The sequence below is a fragment of the Mustela nivalis genome, assembly GCF_964662115.1.
Source record: "Mustela nivalis genome assembly, chromosome: 7".
Taxonomy (NCBI): domain Eukaryota; kingdom Metazoa; phylum Chordata; class Mammalia; order Carnivora; family Mustelidae; genus Mustela; species Mustela nivalis.
In genome coordinates, this window is record NC_139026.1 from 16,197,658 (window position 1) to 16,214,216 (window position 16,559).

At 37.9% G+C, this 16,559-nt stretch overlaps 1 protein-coding gene across 15 annotated transcripts in view; it reads left to right on the forward strand.

Annotated features, from left to right (window-relative positions):
• SLC41A2 (solute carrier family 41 member 2) overlaps positions 1 to 16,559 on the forward strand; it is a 178,814-nt gene that overhangs the window by 72,902 nt on the left and 89,353 nt on the right. For 7 of the 15 annotated variants that reach the window (XR_014313864.1, XM_082739089.1, XM_082739081.1 and 4 more), the window contains 4 exons: positions 1,995 to 2,142; positions 6,990 to 7,069; positions 10,398 to 10,529; positions 12,284 to 12,432. Coding sequence is in view for 13 of the 15 variants with exons in the window: in XM_082739089.1 (XP_082595215.1) it covers positions 1,995 to 2,142; positions 6,990 to 7,069; positions 10,398 to 10,529; positions 12,284 to 12,432 (509 nt within the window). In the remaining 2 variants the exon portion in view is untranslated. Of the gene's footprint in view, positions 1 to 1,994; positions 2,143 to 6,989; positions 7,070 to 10,397; positions 10,534 to 12,283; positions 12,433 to 16,147; positions 16,313 to 16,559 lie in introns of those variants that run through there. The other 8 variants (XM_082739078.1, XM_082739088.1, XM_082739086.1 and 5 more) reach the window with 3 other exon arrangements.

A 16,559-nucleotide genomic window follows, 5' to 3' on the forward strand; every position in this document is an offset into this window, starting at 1 on the left:
TGGCCTAGCCTTGTGGAGTTCACCCTATGCATGCATGGCTTAGTATTCAGTTCATGAACTCTTTCTTTGAGAGCTTCGTCTTCTCCAGTATTTGATCCTATAAATTCCCCCTGCCCTAGCTTTACTCTGCTGGAGTTTTCCCTTCCTGCATGGTGGTCTGAGGCTGAGGCTGTTGTAAGGCTTATCTCATTTCTTTGCCTTCTCTCAGGGAACACAGGCTTACAATGCTTGTTGTCTAGTGTCTGAAGACTGCTGATATCTGCGTATCTATCTCTATCTATTCTAGTCATTTCTGAAAGCACTTAAAATTTTGTTCAGAGGTGATATACAGCATGTCTACAAAGCAAGACAAATAGCTAAGCCCAAAGTCAATAAGGCAGAGAAATCTATTCACTCTGTAGGGAAGCATAATAAGAATGGAGAGAGAATGAATAATGGTGATCAAGTAAGACAGTTTACCACAAAGGGGTTATAGCAAAGTCCTGGCAATCTGCTATCTCAGTGTGTTCCAGATAGCAAGATGTTAATGATAATGGCAGCGATAATTATGATAATAGTAAGTGTTAGATGAATATTAGCTAGGTGCTTGGACACTATTCTACTTACATGTACTCATTCTCTTAAGAGTCACAATAACCCCATGAAATAGATACTATTATTATTGCCATTTTATAGATAAGGAAATTGAAGTTTATAGGAGTGAAATTTCTTGTCCAAGGTAGGTTATAATACCAAGATGTGAAACTAGGTGATCTGGCCAAACTATGGTTAACACAGTGTACTGTATTCTGTCTTAGCATATTAAGGGTTCTGAGAAGTTCAGCAGTGAACAGAGGTGTTTACCCGTATTAAACTTGGTTCTTCTATTTTATTTTTTTCAGATTTTATTTATTTATTTGACAGATTGAGATCACAAGTAGGCAGACAGGCAGGCAGAGAGAGAGAGAGAGAGAGAGAGAGGAGGAAGCAGGCTTCCAGCTGAGCAGAGAGTCTGATAGGGGGCTCAGTCCCAGGACCCCGGGATCATGACCTGAGCCAAAGTCAGAGGCTTTAACCCACTGAACCACCCAGGCGCCCCTAGTTTTTTTAATTTTATTTTGGAGTTTGGAACACTATTTAGTATTGGGGCTATCTATTATCCATTGCTTGGCCAGCATTCCTTGGAATGCTTGTAGTATAAGATCCTTTTAAGTAAAAATAATATCCCATTTAACTTTAGAGTTAAATGGATAGATTTACTAACTTGGGGGCACCTGAGTGGCTCAATTGGTTACGTAGCTGTCTTCCACTCAGGTCATGATCCCAGGATCCCAGGACCACTCAGGTCATGATCGCAGGGTTCCAGAACTGAGTCCCACATCAGGCTCCCTACTCAGCGGGGAGTCTCCTTCTCCCTCTCCCTCTCTGCCTGCTGCTTCTCCCTGCATACATGTGCTCTCTCTCTGTCTGTCAAATAATCAAATAAAATCTTAAAAAAAAAAAAAAAAGAGTTACTAACTTTGATATCGGACGCCATCTTTTCCTGACTCTCCCTGTTTCCTAGCCATGTCCTTAAGCTCCCAAGCTTCAGTTTCTTCATAAAATAGAAACGGCAGTATACCTCATACTCAGGAGGACGGTCACATGAGATGTTGCCTAAAAGTCACTTAGCACAGTCCTTGCTCAATAACAGAAGCCAAATAAATGATGGTTTTTTACTGTTACTGTCCTTCCTGTTATTATGGTAATTCTCATCCCGCTCAATAGCTATTTCAGTAAATGTTTATTGGATTCCTGTATTTATTTTCAGTTACATTATTTAATATTTTTACCTTATCCACAGGTTTTTTTTTTCCTTATCCACAGTTTTGAATTTGTGTGAAGTTTAGAGAAAATACATAGCCTGTGAATATGTTGAATAACATCCTATCTCCTGGGAAACTTGTACTTTTAATATCTATATTTGCTACGTGGTTAGAAGAGAGATTGAAATGTTGTCTCTTTTTTAATTTTAGACAACTATTACTACATTTCTCCATTAGTTGGTGTCTTTTTCTTGGCTCTAACTCCTATCTGGATTATAATAGCTGCCAAACATCCAGCCACAAGGACAGTTCTCTACTCAGGCTGGGAGCCTGTCATAACAGCTATGGTTATAAGTAGGTTAGTATTAAAATGTGTGTGTAAATGTGTTCTATATACCTGTACCTGTGTATATATATTAAAATATCAGCAGCCTATTTTTATTTCTTGGGTCAATTATCTTATATAGCCAGGTCTTTTTTTTTTTTTTTTTAATCACAGGTAATAGGGAAATTAATGTCAGGAATTATTGAAATCTGTAGACCAGTTTCAAACTTCTTTTCTAATCAAATCCTTACCAGATTGATGAGTAAGGTTTCTCATGGTGTGTACGTGTGTGTATGTATGTGTATTTGTGTGTTAACCTGACTTTACTTATTTTTAATAATAAGGTATTCACATAAGTATCAGAAAGCCTTAGAAATGCACATGCCATTTGACTACTGACACTCCAACAGGACACAGGGTATAACTAAGGATATATGCAAACAATAAAGTTGTAAGGATCCCCATCACAGTAGGATTTTTAACAACAACTAAAGAGATCACCTTAGAGGTCTAGCAACCAGCTATCAATCCAGTAAATTGTAGTGTAGTCACCAAATGAAATGTTAACCACTAAAAATAACAAAGTTTGTATTGACATGGAAAGATGTTCACTGCACATTTGGTGAAAAGAGCAAGCTAGAAAAGAGTACGAATTTCCTGTTAAACGTGGTGTATTGACCCACATCTATGTTCTTCCTTCCTGAAACTACTAAAATGACAGTAATAGAACAGAAAAGCTATAAAACCACAAACAGAAGGGGAGCAGAGAGGACAGCAGGTGCGAGATTCTACAGAATTAGTAAAAGAGGAATCAGATGATTTTTAACTGAACTAGCAGAATGGAAAAAGCTAAAACCTCACCTCCTGCAGGGTTGTGGGGGACACCCATAAGAAGCAAGGGGGTCTGAGAGCTGAGCCTCAGAAACCCGGAGAGGTGGAGGAAATAGAGGCACGAAGTACTTCTCAGAGCTGAAATGAAGAAGATCGGTGAAAAGTTTATTCAAGAGGCAATTAGATCCTAAAAGCCCTTCTCCAGCTTGACCACTTGGGGGACCATCCTCTTCCCCCCACTTGGCAGAAGACCAGAATTCACTCTGAGAGACTGAACCAGAGAGTATGTGGATTTGGAAACACCTGCATATGTGAGGGTGCAGGTTACACACTGTATGAAAAATAGGATTAAGTGAAAATCTAGAGGCTGAACAGTGAAAATCCTATGCCACTTCTTATTCTTTGCTCATGGAATGTTGGCAGTCAGGCCTCTACCCCCAGGCAAAGAATTAGAATAATTCTTTTCTGGGGAAACTCATCAGCACAAAAGAAAAACTTGTGGATATTGACCCTTGTGGGTCCCTTAGTGAAAGAGCTGCTTGTGTACCTGATGCTTCTTCAGAAGCCTGCCCTCTGATGAGCTCTGCCTCCGTACCCAGAAAGCCCCAAGTGTGCTCTGCAGTTCCCCTCACGGAGAAGCCGACAGTGAAAGGATCACCGGACATTTGATTAAGGCTTCTAACATGAGAGACAGAAAGCAGAAAAATGGTACCCAAAGAAAGTACAGGGATAGTTGAAAGACCTTAAAAAATCTCCTCAGTGTCTTCAGAGAAGTAAGAGAATGTATGGCATCCATAATGCAAGTACAGGATGCTCTAATAAGGAGGATTTAAGAAGTAGGAAGAGCTCTTGGAAATTAAGACTACATAGGGGCACCTGAGTGGTACAGTTGGTTAAGCAACTGACTTGATTTTGGCTTAGGTTATGATCTCGGGGTCCTGGGATCAAGCCCTGCGATGGACTCTGTGCTCAGCAGGGAGTCTGCTTATCCTTCTCCCTCTGCTCCTCCTCCTGCTCTCTCTCTCAAATAAATAAATAAAATCTTCTAAGAGATTTTTATTTGAGAAGGAGAGAGAGCATGAGCCCAGGGGCAAGGACAGAGGGAGAAGGAGAAGCAGGCTCTCTGCTGAGCAGGGAGCCCAATGAAGGGCTCGATCCCAGCACCCCGAGATCATGACCTGAGCAGAAGGCAGATGCTTAACTGACTGAGCCTCCCAGGTGCCCCTAAATAAATAAAATCTTTAAAAATCTCAAAAGTTAGAAGATAGAGCTGAGATACTGTTCTGGAAAATAGAACAGAAAGCAGTGGCAGGCACCTGGAGGCAAACAATAAAAAGAAGAAATTATCAAAGAAATAATACAAGAAAGTTCCTGAGGACTGAAGACCACGGGCTTCCAGCTTGTTGGGCCCATTAAGTACCTAATGCAGTGAATGCCAGGAGAGAGCCTAATCAAAGGATGCTACTGTAAATTCCAAAATATTCTAGAGAAAAAAGATGAGTTATACATGAAGCATTGGGAACCTGAATGATGTCCAATAGCAACATCTAAACTTACTCCTTCAAAACTCTGAAGGGAGATTATTTTGAACATAAGTTGTGGTTGCAATATCAGCCAGATGTAAAGGTGGAATCAAGAAATTTTCAGACAGTCAGGATCTCAAAAAGTTTGCTTCCCACATGGGCTTTCATATAAACGCTGGTAGAAGATAATGGTCTATCAAAATGAGGAAATAAATCAAGAAAGGTGACACAGGAATGAGGAAACCCATTCTATGAGAGCAGATGGTTCATTTTTCTGTGATGTAGATTGCTTTCCCCTGAAAGATTCAGACAATAGGGTCCTGTGAAATGTTGGGACTTGGTCATGGCATACAGACCAAGACCCAGTGTCGGAGACTGAAGGAAGTTGTGGGGTGACAACCGTGTAACGTGCCTAGAGGCCACCATCTGGGTTGGCAGGACAGAAGACTTACGGAGGACTTTCTCTAGGAAACAAAAGTGGAATTGATGAGTTACCTGATGTTTGACTGTATTCAGAAGCATTTCATTAACTTTGTTAGAAAGTTGAAAGCAAATTAATAGTAAGTACCCCCCAAATTGGGAAAAATATAGGCCCAAGTAAAAAATAAAAATGAGGAAATCTAATAATACACTTGATGGTTCAGTTGTGAATAATCATTTCCTTGTTACGATAAAGTAAACCGTAAATATTTTTCACCCAGAATTGTTAGAACCAAGTTGGCAGGATAGGAGGAAGGGAATTATGAAGGACCCCAGGTTGGGAGGGGAAGGGCAAGTGAGATGAAGTCCCCATCTGTCACAGTGGAGGTCGTTAGCTAAATGTCTAAAATTTAAAATCAGGAAATCACAGTATAAACATGTTATATTAAACACCAGAAGAAACAGCTAAAGAAGTTGAAAAGAATGACTAGTGGAGAACAGGTTCTGGGAGTGGGGGCTGGGGACTATGTCATAAGCTTTGTGGTACTTTCACTTTTTAAATAATGTGCATGTTTATTCGAGACAAATAAAATTTAATACAAGTGAAGAGAGAACCACTTCCACAATGTGAGCTTTTATTTTTAAAAATCTTTGTGTTTAAAAATGTCTGGGAGGCTATCTACCAATATGATAACAGTATAATGCTGAATGATAGCGCTGAGGTTGATTTTTATTTTCTTCTTTTTGTTTGTCTTTTCTAATTTTTCCTATAATATTTTGTTACCTAGGTCATAAAAACATTTTAAGATGTATTTTAACAAGTGTTCATGTTATGTTCACAGCATGAACCTGTGCATTTTGGCACAGAAATTTATTCTTTGGCAATAACTAGTTTATTCTATGAAATACATATATTTTTAAAGTGAGACCTTAATAAAATACCCTTAAGGAAGATTCCTTTGGGATTTTACAATGTAACTTTTAATGGGAAGTCCTATTAATTTAGGCACAGCAAGCCACAATTCATTTATTTTACTAAAAAATTAAAATAATAAGTTCCTAATGTTAACTGTCAGGCAATGGTAGAACATTTGATCTGATATTTTGACAATCAACCCCGTTCTCTGATAACGTGGGATTTATTTTTCTGTAATGTAGATTGCATTTTCTTGGAAGATTTAGGCAACAGGATCCCACAGAGTATAGCAACTGGCAATGTTTTATAGGATTTAGACCAAGAAACTGAAGCTAACCAATTGGTAATGGTCATGGAAACTTAACAAATCTCCAAGCTCCATGGAGACTTTCAGAGTACATGGCTTGCTCCTGTATAGATTATTTTTCCAGACCTCTCCTCAAAATCAGCCCTCTCTGTGGCTACAACTCATTATTTCTGTGGCTACAACTCATTACCAATAATAAGATGCTACACCTATCTAGGTTTCACACAATAAAAATGATGCCTCGAATGCCTTGTTAATTTCAAATACAAAGAAATACTCTTTTAAAAATCCCATTTTTTAGGGGCACCTGCCTGGGTCAAGTTGGCAGACTATGACATTCTTGATCTCAGGGTCAGAGTCGTGAGTTCAAGCCCCACGTTGGGTGTAGAGCTCACTTAAAAAATAATAAACTATTTTTTAAATTGGAACAGCAATAAATGCACATGGTTTTTAAAAATTAGTAAACACAGAAGGACATAAAATAACCATCAGTCTTCTGTTAGTCCCTCCCCCCAGAGATAGACATTGTTAATAATTTCTTATATATCCTTCCAGACATTTTAATACATCTAAAGCATATTCTTTTCCTGTTTTAAGAAACATATCTTAGAGATCAGGAGGAGAGCCCTGACATGTAGGCCTAGAGCTTCTTCTGTGTTTTATTTTCAAAGTTTCACTGTTGACATTGATTTTTACTTGGACTATTTTTCCTTTTTATTCTACTTTTTAAATATTAAAAAAATTTTAAAAAATTTTAAAAAATTTTAAAAAGCAATTTTTAAAAACATTGTTTTTAAAGTAGAGGTGTTTGTGTATAAAGATCAGCTTTAAATTTAGTACACTTATTTCTCTTCCCTAAATTATACAATTTTCTATCTTCCAGCATTGGGGGCCTTATTCTGGACACAACCGTATCTGATCCAAACTTGGTTGGGATTGTTGTTTACACACCAGTTATTAATGGTAAGAATTAGATATACTGTTTCACAATGGTATCAAATCATTATATATACTCTTAATCAGGAACAGGAATATTAGGGTTCACAGTTTAAGAGGTGTATCTCCCCCTCCCTTCCACTCTCCCCCCCCCCACCCCCAGGTTGGTGTTCGTGATAGAAATGACATTCCCTGTTCTCAGTGTGCACAACCTATTTTTGAAAAGAACTGTTTCTTACTCTTACTACTTGGTATTGGTTTAAGAGTCGAGCATACTTGATTTTTAAGATTAGTGTGGCGAAATAGGATATTTCAGTTCTGGATTATCATTGACTTTGGGTTTATCTGCTGTCTCATGTTTTGCTACTGCTCCTGTCGATTTTTGTGGATCAATTAGCGTTAGCTAGGTTTAAGCATTGCTTAAGTCAATTCGATTCATTAAAATCGATCACTCCTCTGTGGCTCCCTTTAAGATCTGCCTTAAATTATTTTCTTACCTATAAAAAGGGAATTATAATACTTAGGTTCACAGGGCTTTTTGGTATGAATTCCATTTAGTAAGATAATTTTAATCTAGTCATACTGACTTTGGGGCTGGCTGTCATTATATTGGATTTTAGTACAGTTTATGCCAGTATAATTTAAAAAGTAATTCCACCTGAGGGAAAACATGTCACAGGATATGCTACACATTTAATATAAATTGCTTTCGTATATTTATGTGTAATAAAATAATGTTATATGAAGGCAAGTTCCCCCAAATCTAACTTCAGACCTAAAATTTCACTTGAACATTTATATTTTTGCATAGCTGGAAAATGTCCATGAAGATATTTCCCCTCTAGATCCCCTTTCCAATTTTCCTAGTGCCCCTAACCCCCCATCATCCACCCTTAAAATCACAGAACCATCAACGCAGCCCTTCACCCTCTGAATAGACAATGATCAGATCTCATTGATTTGCCCATTAACATAATTCACTTGTTCACTTACTTGTATAAGAATGTCTCCACACTATAGTCTGCTAATGTCTTACTTCAGCCATCACTGAAGTCATAAAGTAGCCTTCCTAACCTACTCACTGCTCAGTGCCAATTAACTGTCACTAGCAGGCTAGTCTTTCTTAAACATTGTTTTTTTTTACTTCAATCTTAAGATGATGAACATAGGGGCGCCGGGGTGGCTCAGTGGGTCATGATCTCAGGGTCCTGGGATCAAGCCCCACATCCGGCTGTCTGCTCGTTGGGGAGCCTGCTTCCTTTTCTCTCTCTGCCTGCTGCCCTGCCTACTTGTGATCTCTCTCTGTCAAATAAATAAATAAAATCTTAAAAAAAAAAAAAAAGATGATGAACTTTTCAGTGGCTTCCTCCTGCCTGTCAAATCAAGTTTGAATTCTTCTGCTTCGCTTTCAAAGCCCCCTGTATACTTTTGGATGTGTACAACTTTTTCCTTTATCTTTCTAACCAGATTCCTATTTCATGGCCCTACAAAGACCTAATTTTCATTGTCTGGAATGATTACTGCTTTTTGTCCACCTGTTCAAATCCTCTTCTGTGAATATTAGTTAACGAAGTCACTAGCATAAATACTACCACCAATACTGCTAGAGCTACATTGTCCTACATTTCAGAGAAAATTTTAAATTATAACAACCCTATCATTAGGAATGTTTGAAACATTGTTCCTGTTATTTCACCTTATGTAAGAAATGATTCTTGAGCCTCCCTGGAGTTCTGTTCTTGGAAGCTGTGGTATTCGTGGTAGTAAAATCTTTTTTGTATCTCAGTAAGTGAATCTCTTAGTGGGATCTCACAATGAGCTCACTTTATGTTAAATTCCACTGGTTAGAAACATTAATAGAGAAGATTTCTTCCATGGTCCTCAAAAAAAGATGGAACTTTTGAGAATTGAATTTCATACTAAATGTGCTAGAGGATATGTGATTTAAAGGGCCCCTAATTAACACACCATCATCACCATTATCATTTGCTAACTAGTGAGTAGGTACCTACTATGTGCCCGATAACATGCAGGTCTTTTAATGCATGTTACATCATTTCAACCTCACCATAACAGAGTAATGTGTCCAGTATCTCACGTCTAAGTAAGTGGTAACTCAGCATTTAAACCCAGATCTGCTTGATTCCAAAGCCTGAGCTTGCCCCAGCCCCCACAATAAGTGCTAATTTATCTGTTTTATGGGTTACAAAAATACACACTTTAAGGCATATCAGTGATGATATTTTGATGAGGGTATCTTTTAACACTTATTAACGTCTCACAGAAGTAGTAGCATTTTCTGAAATAGATTTCATAAGAATGCTAGTTCTGTGAGATTAATAGTATACCTTCAGAAGTAAGTTTTGTGGCCAATTAAGTTTGGGAAGCATTAGGTCAAATAGATTTCTTTACTACAGGATTTCTTAAAGCCTTTATCATGCTAATATGTACTGTGAAGCTCTCCTTCTGGGACCTCTGCTAGCAAGGGGTTAGGATTTCTAGAACTAACCTTCCTTCAGACCCCTGACTGTTCTTTGGGAACTACTGATCTAGGGCTTATAAATATCTTTATCACAGTGTACTTTCAAATAATAATTGAGCCCTTTTACAGAAAAGGTAAGGACCTTACATCAGTATACTTGGATTTTCATTTCTCTTTCTTATATGCTCTTTGTGTCATACATTTTACTTTGTTGTAAGCCCTATATACATCATCATCATTTTTGCTTTAAATGGCCAGTTATTTTTTAAAGGGATTAAAAATGAGAAAATGATATCCTTTTAATTTTCTAATTTATTTTACATTTCTAGCACCCTTCTTTCCTTTGTGTAGTTCCAGATTTCCATCTGGTTTTATGTTCCTTTTGCCAAGAGAAATTCCTTTCATGTTTCTTGTAGGGCAGGTCTGTAAAGTATTTGAGAGGATAATTGAGCCTGAAAGATGATTTTCCTGAGTATTTTTTTTAGTCCCTATACTAATTTGTCTAGTAACCTGGGAAGAGAAATTTCAAGACTTCCCTATTTGAAAAAAATCAAGCTTATTTTTCTTCTCATTAAGATGATAAGCATTAAACACCTTGCTACCTGTATCTTGGCCATGATAGTCACTAAAAAAAAAATTATTTAGTCTGTTCTGCTTTCAGGCAGTGAGTCAGATTTAAAAAAAATAATTCATAACAATGACTTTATGTCTTTGGAATACCTAGCTCAACATTACATAAGTCAACATTTCAGAAGGATTCTTTTTTGTTTGTTTTATTGGCCCATGCTATAACATGAAGAGCCTTGCTTGGTCACATTTACGCAAGTTGTTTGAAATATGATGATAACTGCTTTGTTTGTCCTTATGTTTCAGGTATTGGTGGTAATTTGGTGGCCATTCAGGCTAGCAGGATTTCTACCTACCTCCATTTACATAGCATTCCAGGAGAACTGCCTGATGAACCCAAAGGTTGTTACTACCCATTTAGAACTTTTTTTGGTCCAGGTATGTGCTTTTGGATTTTTACATATTTTATATCAGGAATAATTCTCTGAGAATAGAGACGGGCAGCGTTTGCTGAATGCATATTTTGTCAGTTTGATGTGCCTTTTTTAATTCCTGAGAACTCAGTAGTTTTTAAATAGAATAGATTGTGTTCATTAAGTCTCAGTGAAAGAAAGTCATTTGTATCAATTCTGCAGTTGCTGAGGAACTTTGTATACTTTTTCTTTTTCATCCTTTTCTCTGGGATGCCTTGTTCATGGGTCAAGAAGGAAAAACCATGGGGCACCCAGGTCAAGCTCAGTCATTAAATGTCTGCTTTCAACTCGGATCATGATGCCAGGGTCTTGGGATCGAGCCTGTGGAGCAGGGCGCCCGGGGAGCCCACTCCTCTGCTTGTGTTCTCTCTCGCTGTGTCTTTTTCTATCAAATAAATAAACAAAATCTTAAAAAAAAAAAAAAAAAGGAGGAACCTTATACACATAGGAAAGCCTTGCTAGGTGATTTAGAGAGACAGATATACTGTCTTTCCTACATTAATCCTTTTGGCTTTTCTGGATGTAGGCATTCGATCCCAGGCAAACAGGAGGAGAGGGGAACCTCCCTAACCAAGGAATAGTGTCGTGTGTCACCCAGCCAGTGACTACCAAAGAACTGTGACCACAGGATTAAACCTCACAATTCTTCTCACTTATTTTCTGATGAAAATAAAGGTTATATTTGGCTTTTTAAAAAATTTAAGTTCAGTTTGGTTAAAACATAGTGTATTATTAGTTTCAGGGGTAGAATTTAGTGTTTCATCAGTTGTATATTACACCCAGTGCTCCTTACATCAAGTCCCCTCCTTAATGTCCACCACACGGTTACCCCATTCCCCCCATCTCCCTCCGCTCCAGCAACCCTCAGTTTGTTTCCTATGATTAAGAGTCTTTTATGGTTTGTCTCTGTCTCTGATTTTGTCTTGTTTCATTTTTCCCTCCCCTTCCCTATGCTTGTCTGTTTTATTTCATAATTCCACACATGACTGAAATCATTTGATAATGGTCTTTCTCATTGACTTACTTCACATAGCACAATAGCCTGTAGTTCCATCCATGTCATTGTTAATGACAAGATTTCACTTTTTGATGGTTGCATAATATTCGTGTGTGTGTGTGTGTGTGTGTGTGTGTGTGTATAAACATCTCATTTATCCATCCATCAGTGGACATCTGGGGTCTTTCCATAGTTTGGTTATTATGGACATTGCTGCTATAAACATTGGGGTGCATGTGCCCCTTCAGATCACTCTGAATGAGCATCAGAAATGCCTAGTGATGGCACCTGGGTGGCTCAGTGGGTCAAGCCTCTGCCTTTACCTCAGGTCATGATCTCAGGGTCCTGGGATCGAGTCCCACATTGGCCTCTCTGCTCAGCAGGGAGCCTGCTTCCTCCTCTCTCTCTGCTTGCCTCTCTGCCTGCTTGTGATCTCTCTCTGTCAAATAAATAAAATCTTAAAAAAAAAAAAAAAAAGAAATGCCCAGTGTTCTTCATAGCAACTTTTTATCAACTTCCTGCCATTCAATTAGCATATAACATATAATGAGAATTTCAAAGAATTAAGTAAACTGTGAGTGGTTGAAATGTATTGTTAGCAACAGAATTTTATGTGATGCTATATAGTATAGTAACATGAAAGTAATCCTTAAATTTTAATAACTGTGACCTATTAGTAACCCAATAGGATCTTGTTTTAACTTTTACATTTTCTACTACAGGAGTGAATAATAAGTCTGCTCAGGTTCTCCTGCTTCTCGTGATTCCCGGACATTTAATTTTCCTCTACACTATTCACTTGATGAAAAGCGGCCACACTTCTTTAACTGTGATCTTCATAGTGGTGTACTTACTTGCCGCTGGACTACAGGTAAGAGTTACGGCCTCTTGTAATCTCTTTTATCCTCAGTCTGCTGTAAAAGCAAAACTGCGTAAATCTAAGAGCACATGAACTATTTTAACATTTCAAAAAGCAACGGTATGCCTTGTGTGGATTTCATCTTCCTAAAACCAAGAAACTCATTTACACTTTTCATATCATCTGATAAACAGAACCTTCGGATTTCCTGAATTCCACATCTCCCCTCCACCCTTTTTTTTTTCCCCTCTTGGTTCTCTTGTTTCGTATGAACACATTTTTTCATAGATTCCTTAGAAGGCCTGAAAGCCTTTGTGTGTTATAAAGTGTTTTTTACATGAATAGATTGACTGGATATAAAACTGTTTCTTTTAGAATGTTCAGGGCTTTGCTTCATTTGCCTTTTAACTTCTGTTAACCGTTGAGAAGAATAACAGGTGTTATGCTCACTGCGGATCTCACTGTACGTAACTTCTTTTGAGGCTTGCAAGATCCCTTTTTTCCTCTTGTTACCAAATTTCACGTTGATATGCCCTGGTTTGGATATACTTTGTTTTTTTGGACATTGTTTGACCCTTTCGGTCTAAAAAATTCGTATTCTTCAGTTCTAGGTAAGGTTTTTGAATGATTTCTTTGATTTTTTTTCTTTCTCCATTTTCTCCCTTCTTTCACCTTTATATGATTCCTAAAACTCTTGCATTAAATTTCTCATCTTTTTCTCTTCTTTCTGGGAGATTTCTGTGCCTTTCTACGTCTTTGCTCTGGTGTGTTACTGAGAGTTCTGGAGAGAGTCGAGTTGGACATATGTATTCAACCTGCCATCTCTAGGTGGGAGGCTATTAATTTTTAAATTTAAGAAAATTGGCTTTATTTTCTTTTTTTAAAAAAGATTTTATTTATTTATTTGACAGACAGAGATCACAAGTAGGCAGAGAGGCAGGCAGACGGGGGGGAGGGGGGGGGGAGCAGGCTCTCAGCAGAGCAGAGAACTGATGCAGAGCTCTATCCCAGGAGCCTGGGATCATGACCTGAGCCGAAGGCAGAGGTTTTAACCCACTGAGCCACCCAGGCACTCCAGAAAATTGACTTTATTTTCAAAGTCTAATTGGTATAATACCTACACAAAATTTCAAAATTAAATAGTGCTGAAGTATTCTACCTTCCTAATCACATTCCTCAGAGATCATTGCTGGACTATTTTAGCTGTTTCTTCTGATATGTATCTCCAATTTTTAAAATAACATGCCTAAACTTTAGCCTTTTGCTAATAAAAACTGAAGATTTGGGGCCTGTGTTAACACCCCATTTTTTCCATTTAGTTATATCACATCTTTTGGTTAAATTTGGAGCCAGTGTTTGTATGATTAGTCCTATATAAACATCATATACTGTAGAGCCAGATAGTATAGTGTGATTATATTTCCTTTTTGGGTACTCTATTTTTCTTGGGGTTAATAATTATATCTTTTTCTTTTGCATCATATTCTATAAACCCAATCTTTCCAAGTTTCCACTTTATTTTGGCTTCTTAGGCTTGGCCTCTTGCTAAACTCTGTAAGATTAGTGCCTCCTACAGTGAGAAACCCCAACCTCGAAAGAGATGCATTCAAATAATTCTTTGAAGAGTTAACATTTAAATTTGGCCTTCATGCCAAGCACTGTTCTAAGTGCATTAAACGTGTTGATTCACTTAATTCTCACAAAAACTCTATGAGATTTGTTCTTTTCATGTAAATCAGTGATTTCTCAGAGTAAAATATGTCCAAAGCAATCCACTGTGTACAGGAAGAAAAAAGTTAAAACATCTATTTAGGTATTTTTTCCTCATTTGCTTAAAATGTCTGCCTTCTTCTGTTTTTATGATTGTTTCATAGTAAACATATTAACACAGTGTTAAATAATTAGGCTCAAGTATTTTTTCCTAGGGAGATTACAGAGTTAAAGCACAGAGATAAAGTACAGAGCGTGTGTCAGAAAGAGAAAGTAATTCTTACTCAGTATATAATTGGGAGGAGGGAGTAGATGAGAGAAGGTTCAGAAGGTAGATGAGGGCCACGTAGAAGGGTTTTAAATGCCAGGCAAAAGAGACTGGAATATACTCTTAAAATAGCAAACACAACTTCATTGATATATTAAAGAGTTTTTATTTATTTATTTGACAGACAGAGATCACGAGTAGGCAGAGAGGCAGGCAGAGAGAGAGGAGTAAGCAAGCTCCCTGCTGAGCAAGAGCCCAATGTGGGGCTCGATGTGGGGCTCAATCCCAGGACCCTGGGATCATGACCTGAGCCGAAGGCAGCAGCTTAACCCACTGAGCCACCCAGGCGCCCCTTCATTGATATGTTAAACTTTCCTGTAACACTTTGTAGTGCCTGGGAGTTTATTAAAAGTCACCTATCAAATCACTCAATTATTCATCCGGTAAGCCTTCATTCCGCTAGATGCAGAGATGGGTTTTAAATCCCAGGATGAATATTGAGACCCTCTGCTGCAGGGCTCATAGTCTGGAGGGAAGATACTACATGAACACATAATTATGTTATAATGTAATATACACATGCTGGGGATAGCTACACATAAGGTACTTTCAGAGCTGGGAAGAAAAAGCAAGGAACTCTACCTAGGGAGTAATATTTTTCTACTGCTCAGGAGGGACAAAAGTTATTTCAAATGCTTTTTTACCACTGGCTTCCTTTATTGCTGTATATGATATGGTCATTTATCTCTGTGTAAGTATTATGAAAAAGATGCATTCTTCAGTCCCGTGGGAAATACCCAGAGACTGTTCTTTGGTCTGTTGATAAACATGCCATTTTTAGAGTATATTTGTATTTGCAACACTATCTCTTAGGCTCATGGATTGATTTTACATTTGTGTTTATGGCTCCGTGCCAACACACTGTCACACATCATTTCACTTGAGTCACTGAAGGGTATAAGTAATTTTCTGAACTTATAAAAATATTAGACTTCAGCCTGTACTCGGAGAAATTTTATAGATCTTTTCTTTTATTAACCTCTGACTTAAATTCTGACAAGTAAAGGTAAAAAAACTGGAGGTGAGGAAAGAATAATATTAATCTCTGTATCTCCGTTACCTCCTGTATAAGAGACTCTACCTCATAACTCATTTTGAAGATAAATGAGTCAATTATATAGAGATTGCCACATAGTAGATGCTATTTAAGTGTTAACTGATGCTGTCATTGCTACTGAAAGAGGAGAATTAGAAGTGGTGAGGCATTGATCTCTGATGACAATCGGAGAATATTTTTTTAATCTCATAGTGCTGATTGAATTTTCTTATATATCTTTTACAGCTTTCATTTTTACGGGTTTCAGTTTTTACTTTCTCCTCAAGAATCAGATATCTGCCAGAGTAGACCTTTGCATGCACTTGACATTGTGTATTATTCCAATGGAATATCTGAGTCAGATTGCAAATGCTCAGATCAAGCCATCATGTTCCGACGCTAACATCTGTGACACACACGTGTATACACACCTCTTTGGAAACTAAGGTTTGAATAAAAGACCTTCCCCTGCCTGCTTTACTCATTCAGAGATGAACAGAATGAAGGAATACATTTTAAGGACAAAGCCTCCTTGACCACTTCAGATTCATTTTATTATTACTTACTTGATTAGCTTCCCTTTCTAACCTGGGGTAAATTTATATTCAAAAGGTTGGGTTTTTTTTTTTAAATATTTTATTTATTTATTTGAGAGAGAGACAGTGAGAGAGAGCATGAGCGAGGAGAAGGTCAGAGAGAGAAGCAGACTCCCCATGGAGCTGGGAGCCTGATGCGGGACTCGATCCCAGGAATCCAGGATCATGACCTGAGCCGAAGGCAGTCATCCAACCAACTGAGCCACCCAGGCGTCCCAAAAGGTTGGTTTAAGTCCCAGCTCTTACTCAAATATTTTAGTCTATTCATCCCATCCCTAAACTGTATTTTGATTGAATATTCTATAATAAGGTTTTCTGATGCATGTTTAATTTCTTCCCACTTAGATTTCTATTTCCTTGGGACTAGAGACCAAGCCCTTTTCCCTATGGTATTCCCCAGAAGACATTATATAGTGGTTGTTTTGAATTCTTGGTGTTTTGCTTTCTTCCTAATATTCTTTGATGAGTT